Source organism: Lactuca serriola, chromosome 4 (assembly GCF_051521515.1).
Source record: "Lactuca serriola cultivar US96UC23 chromosome 4, Lser_US96UC23_V15, whole genome shotgun sequence".
NCBI lineage: Eukaryota > Viridiplantae > Streptophyta > Magnoliopsida > Asterales > Asteraceae > Lactuca > Lactuca serriola.
The window spans coordinates 236,603,658-236,610,825 of record NC_136411.1 but is presented as its reverse complement, the minus strand read 5'-3'; the positions used below and the strand labels follow the sequence as shown (position 1 = coordinate 236,610,825).

Here is a 7,168-nt window from a genome sequence, read left to right as displayed (position 1 = left end):
ATCAGACCTTACGGTAGTACATCAACTATAATTAGAATTAAAACTAGGTTTTATCTTGACATAAAACCAATAATAACAACATACTTATCAATTAACATATAGAACTTCGGAGTATAACTCTAGAACTATTTCGCACACAATATATATATATATATATATATATATATATATATATATATATATATATATATATAGAATCCTAAGTATAACTCAAGATCTACATTAGTATAATAACATGCTAACAAGTTGATAAAAGTTGTATATATTCAAAATATTATATTTAGAACAACTATATCCTGGTTAATATAACTGTCTATGTTGATATCAATACATTATCATGTAGACATAATATTATCGTGTATACAATATTTAGTATGCGTTTCCCCCAAAAATATTAGAAAGTAGGGCCATGAAAGTCACCTTAGTAGCGTGAGCTATAGAATATAAACGGTCAGAGGCCCGTCGTTGTCAGGATCGGGAAGGGAAACGACATTCGGAAACGAGAGAGAAAGAAAATAGAAGGTGTAAGGAATTAAATTGTCTTGATCGCTATTTATAGGGTCTTCTGGGCCATTTCACGTCGTGGCATACCTAGGGTCACGTCGTGGCCATATATATATATATATATATATATATATATATATATATATATATATATATATATATATATAGAATCCTAAGTATAACTCAAGATCTACATTAGTATAATAACATGCTAACAAGTTGATAAAAGTTGTATATATTCAAAATATTATATTTAGAACAACTATATCCTGGTTAATATAACTGTCTATGTTGATATCAATACATTATCATGTAGACATAATATTATCGTGTATACAATATTTAGTATGCGTTTCCCCCAAAAATATTAGAAAGTAGGGCCATGAAAGTCACCTTAGTAGCGTGAGCTATAGAATATAAACGGTCAGAGGCCCGTCGTTGTCAGGATCGGGAAGGGAAACGACATTCGGAAACGAGAGAGAAAGAAAATAGAAGGTGTAAGGAATTAAATTGTCTTGATCGCTATTTATAGGGTCTTCTGGGCCATTTCACGTCGTGGCATACCTAGGGTCACGTCGTGGCCATATATATATATATATATATATATATATATATATATATATATATATATATATATAGAATCCTAAGTATAACTCAAGATCTACATTAGTATAATAACATGCTAACAAGTTGATAAAAGTTGTATATATTCAAAATATTATATTTAGAACAACTATATCCTGGTTAATATAACTGTCTATGTTGATATCAATACATTATCATGTAGACATAATATTATCGTGTATACAATATTTAGTATGCGTTTCCCCCAAAAATATTAGAAAGTAGGGCCATCAAAGTCACCTTAGTAGCGTGAGCTATAGAATATAAACGGTCAGAGGCCCGTCGTTGTCAGGATCGGGAAGGGAAACGACATTCGGAAACGAGAGAGAAAGAAAATAGAAGGTGTAAGGAATTAAATTGTCTTGATCGCTATTTATAGGGTCTTCTGGGCCATTTCACGTCGTGGCATACCTAGGGTCACGTCGTGGCCATCCCTGAGTCACCCCGTAGCTTCAACATGTGTTTTCTAGCCCCGATTAGTGTCCCAGACACGTTTCACGTCGTGGCCTTAATGTCCACGTCGTGACTTAAGGCGGCTAGGGTTTCTGCCACTTGTCATGCCCTTAGACAGATGCATCTTCGGAAGGTCATAACTTTTGCATACGAACTCCATTTTTGACGTTCTTTATATCTACGCGTAGGTATTTATCAATACTACGACTTTCTTTTAGAATCCAATAGCTAATTCTAATTTTATTTTAAATTCCTGTTATTATAGAGATTTTATAGTGTTCGGTTTATCATAACTTCTTCACGCGAGGTCAAATTTAGATATTCTCTATATTTTTGGAATCGTATGGACGTATACTTTGATTTATACTATAAAGTATGTATGAAAGTTCATAATTTAACATGAATTACATAGTAAGTTTATCACATTACTAGTTTAACAAAATCATATTACATGATTGGCATAATCACATGTGATCTTTTTTGACCTATTTTGACTGGTGTTACATAATTGCAATCGTGAGATAATTAGAAGACATTAGAGGGGAGTGTCTTCTGCAGGTGATAACAGAGAGTGGTGTGGAAAGGAACTCTAGGAAACGTCTTAGCACGTAAGGTACTCTATAGTGCGAGTGAAGTATCTGATAGTTGGGAAGTAAATTGGAGGATTTGAGTTAGTCCTTGAGGAAGGTATAAGTATCTGTGGAAGGTAATATTGAGTCTATACTACTGAAAGCACATGATCTATACCCAAGACAAGGAAGGCCTTGATGAATTTGAGAAACTCTGGGAGTATGAACCTCTTCGTATGTATACTAATTGTTTATGTATTATGTTTAAGTATGGTGGTGACACGTGACAAAGCAGGAGGTTCAAGGTCTAGATCTGGCTCGGGTCCGACACCGAACTAATTAGTGAGGGTTTGCGTGAGTTCATCGTGTCTGAGATTACGAGAGGCATCCTTGATGCAACCCCGATGATGTTAAGATCGATCAAGGAGGGTATCATCGAGTTGATATATGATCATCTCTGGACCTTTAGGACCGAGCTAGTTGCTGGTCAGTACGGGGCCCACACTCTCTCCTTCAAGGATTTTAGGGGAAGTGGGATACTGAGTTCTTTGTGGTGAAGGACCCCATTGCTGCCAGACAATGGATAAAAGATATGGAGTGTATCTAGATGACTAGCTTCTGCCCCTAGGGGTCGAAGGTGAGGCTTGCTGCATGCTGTCAGAAGGAGTGAACCCGAGATTGGTAGGAGCAGGTTGGTTATGCTTTAGGAACCCTAACCATTGAGGCCATGACATGGTCGAATTTTATGACCCGTTTTCAAGCGGAGTTCACACCGGTTATTGAGGTACAACACTTGGAAATGGATCATAATAGATGAATTTCAACTATTTATTGTTCATCCGGTTGTTCGTAAAATTAAAATCTAACAATGGACTCACTATTCCACTTCCTTAATTCCAATTTTCCCTTTATGGCTACATTCCATAGAAATGCCTTATAGATCGAGTGATCTTTCATGTTTTGCATCCATATCATTATCAATGTATCAATTCATGAACTAGAATATGTTTTACACAATTAGATGCTTAAAACCAAATGGAAACTAAATATTCAACTACTGAATCCTCAATTTCAATCATCCAAAATTTGATTCTCTCAGTCCTTAAGTTTGTGCATCCATAATAAACTTATTACAACAAAATCTCATTAATGATTGTAGGATCTAACCGAACATAGCTTAAAAACTTTATCATCACTCCTTGAGATTCCGGTTCATGGCTAGGCTTTTACCCAAACATCAAATCCATCAAGTGAATGATAGATTTCAGCTTAGAACCATATAAACTACTCAAAAAGGGTTAAAAAATAAATCCCTAACCAACAATTTGACCTAAAAATGTAATTGAATTTCTATCTCTTTCACAAACTCGAATTTGGAGATGAAATGTGAAGAATTATACCTTGCAAGCCCGGTTTTCTTCACCTCTTGCTTTAATTGATTGATAATTGCTTTGATGAGACCCTATATGAAAGAGCACAAAATGACCATTAGAGTGCTTCTCCTCATTTCAAAACCGTTTCTATAAAGGAATGTGTTAGATTAGGATGACACATCTTATTTGCCCCATTTTCGAGTCCTACATTTCAGTTACATGTTTTTGCCAAAACATCCGCGTTCAACTTCCATATTATGACGTTAATAGTCTCAATACCACTTAAATGAGTCAAACACTTGGTCAAACACATTTTCATATATATTATTTTTACACTTTTAACCTTTAATTGTTATAATTTCAACATTTAATATTCCAATCTTTTAAATCTTCTAATAATATGACAATTTTTTGTTATTTATGTATTTAATGTTTATTTATTTGTTACTTTTTTATTTATTTATTCACTTTAAAATTTTCTTCATTTCACAAAAGCCAAAAAAATTTATGCCCGAAAACAGAATATTATAATCGTATCGAGCAACTATTAAAACAGAAATATGTAATCATGCCAATATATTGCTAAATTTTATAAACAGAAATCCCTCGGAAAATCAGTAGCTAATCACGTAAAATCAAAATCTCATGACGTAATTCAGCACTAATGCCTTGCCTTGTATTATTCTAGTAGAGCCATAAAGTTCAGAGATATAAAATATAAATAAAGTTTGATGTTTATCACTTATCTTAATTTTCTTCCACTATCTTAATTTTCTTCCACTAAAGACAAATTCTAATCAGTCATAATTGGTAGGAAGTCAACATAAACACAGTCTATATATCCATCGAACAACAAAGTCATCCAAATCACATAATCAAAAGAATCAAATCAAACTTTGCATCTTCCAATGGATCTCTTCTCCATACAACAAAATTATACTCTCTTAGCCGGAGCTTTAGTCATAATTTTCACCCTTTTCGTCTTATCATCACTGGTTCCTAAAACCGGTCAATACAGAGCTCCACCTAAAGCCGGTGGTGCATGGCCAATAGTAGGTAACGTCAACCTTTTTACAGGCTCCTCCGGTCCCCACAGAGCCTTGGCAGCGATGGCTGCTAAATATGGACCGATCTTTACTATCCGGCTCGGCATACATAAAGTATTGGTAGTACATAGTTGGCAGATTGCAAAGGAGATTTTCACCATTCATGACACAATAATCTCCACTCGTCCCAAATACCTAGCTTCAAAAATCTTTGGGTATAACTATGCTATGTTTGGAGTCGCTCCTTATGGTCCATATTGGCGTGAGATGCGTAGGATCATCTCCTTTGAGCTGTTATCTAGCAGTCGCCTTAACCAGCTTAAGGATGTTCGAGTCGATGAACTAGATAGCTGTATCAAAAACTTATACAATCATTGGAGAGAAAAGAAAGATGATCAGGGAAAAGTATTAGTAGATTTGAAGAAATGGTTTGGGGAATTCAATATGAACGTGGTTCTTAGAATGGTAGTTGGAAAACGGTATAGTGGAGCTACAGATGAAGAAGAAGAGAAAGAGATGAGTAGAAGTCGTGAGGTGATGAGAAAATTCTTTTATTACATGGGTCTTTTTGTGGTAGGGGATACGCTTCCGTTTCTAGGCTGGTTGGATTTGGGTGGTCATGAGAAGGCTATGAAAAAAGTTGCATATGAAATTGATGTTATGGGGGAGAAATGGCTTGATGACCATCGTAGAAAGAGGGATTCTGGAGAAGCTTTTGAGGAGAAAGACTTCATGGATGTGATGATATCGACAGTAGAAAAGGGTGGCTTCGGGAATTATGATGCTGATACTATTATTAAGTCTACATGTATGGTATGTTCATGATGCTATAAATTTACCTTACGTAGTAGGTCAAACATATGTATGTATGCAAATAATTAAAAATGTTTGCATCTTGCAGGTTCTAATTGCTAGTAGTGCAGATACAACCACTGTGATGCTGACATGGATGATGTCGCTGCTATTGAATAATCCTCAATCTCTTCGGAAAGCACAAGAAGAAATAGATAAGGTCGTTGGAAAGGATAGACAAATAAATGAATCAGATATCACGAATCTGGTATACTTACAAGCTATTGTAAAAGAAACACTGCGACTATATCCAGCAGGACGTCTTGGAGGGATGAGAGAATTTACAGAAGATTGCACAGTAGCAGGCTACCATGTCCCAAAAGGCACATGGTTAATGGTCAACCTATGGAAACTCCAACAGGATCCAGAAATATGGTCAAACCCATTGGAGTTTAGGCCCGAGAGATTCCTGGAGGGGAATCATAAGCATGTTGATGTTAAGGGGACAAATTTTGAGTTGATTCCATTCGGTGCTGGAAGGAGGTCTTGTCCTGGAACTGCTTTGGCACTTCAAATATTACATCTGGTTGTTGGAACTTTGCTACAAAATTTTGATATTAGGACACCGGATGACGGGCCAATAGACATGGCAGAGACAGCTGGGTTAACAAGTGCGAAGGCATCTCCTCTTGAAGTTCTAATTTCCCCACGGATGTCATGTACTACTATTTAAGTGGTTGGTGGCTCTAGCTCTTGGGTATAATATTCAATGCATGTTGTATGTGATGTAATGTTATATGATCATGTGTTACGAATGTGATAAATAAAATACCTTAACTATTGTGTCCCATGTTTATAATTAACGATGTATGTTGTTGATCTGGGCACCATCTTCAATTCTGATTATGGGTGCGTTCGGCACGGAGTGTTTGAAAGCATTTTCGAGCTTCTAGCTTCTAGCGTTTGACAAAATGTTCCGTTTTGAACATAAAGTCTTGTTTGACATTACAAGCTTCTAACGTTTAGTTTAAACAAAACGCTCCAAATCAAAATGCTACTTCATTTAGTGTTTAACAAAACGCTACAAACTACAAGCTACACGCTACTAGATAATTTTGCCGAACACACCCTATTACTCAAGAATCAATTACACCCATAGATTGTTAATACAACTATTCCCTACTATAATAAAAAAACATGAAAAGGTAAGCCCAGTTTCAAGCTCTTGATCTTTAACAATGGTGTGGTTGTGATCAATTCTTTTGATCATGGGTAATTATAATTAATTATAATTCAATATCTAGCTACCCATGATCAACAGAACTGATCTCAACCCAACGTTTGTTAAAGATCAACCGAATCTATCACACCCAAACATTTCTAAAATATCTACAACCTGAAATTGTTACTACATCACGTAATTTGTTATTCTTAAAGGAAATTAAGTCTCTCTCTCTCTCTCTCTATATATATATATATATATATATATATATATATATATATATATATATATATATATATATATATGATACTGGTCAAGACTCAGAACAAATCTAATTTCACTTACTAAGTTCTAATGACCTTTGTTACGACGTAATGCAGATAACGAACGAAACCCGAAGCACACAAAGACAAAATATTTAAATGGTTTGGTCAAGCTGGCCTACGTCCACGGGCAGGAGGGGAGTACTCAGTATTCAGAGAGTTCTTATATATAGATTACAAGTATTCTAGATTCTCCTTGCCTTCTAAGGGAAGTAATGCGCACCATACAACCCAATGGCACACCATGCCTTCTAAGTGGTGC

General features: G+C 35.5%; 1 protein-coding gene across 1 annotated transcript; it reads left to right on the top strand.

Annotated features, from left to right (window-relative positions):
• The first annotated feature begins 4,376 nt into the window (after positions 1–4,376).
• Positions 4,377–6,211, top strand: LOC145096850 (cytochrome P450 CYP82D47-like). Its single transcript, XM_079034211.1, has 2 exons — positions 4,377–5,382; positions 5,471–6,211. Exons 1-2 carry the CDS (start codon positions 4,432–4,434, stop codon positions 6,092–6,094), a joined length of 1,575 nt encoding a protein of 524 aa, XP_078890337.1. The 5' UTR covers positions 4,377–4,431; the 3' UTR covers positions 6,095–6,211.
• The last annotated feature ends 957 nt before the right edge of the window (positions 6,212–7,168 follow it).

Bases quoted from the DNA above. Each gene is read 5' to 3' on its own strand.
- LOC145096850 (XM_079034211.1), top strand. From the start codon at position 4,432: ATGGATCTCTTCTCCATACAACAAAATTATACTCTCTTAGCCGGAGCT. The intron at 5,383-5,470 runs GTATGTTCATGA...TGCATCTTGCAG, and splicing joins TTATTAAGTCTACATGTATG to GTTCTAATTGCTAGTAGTGC.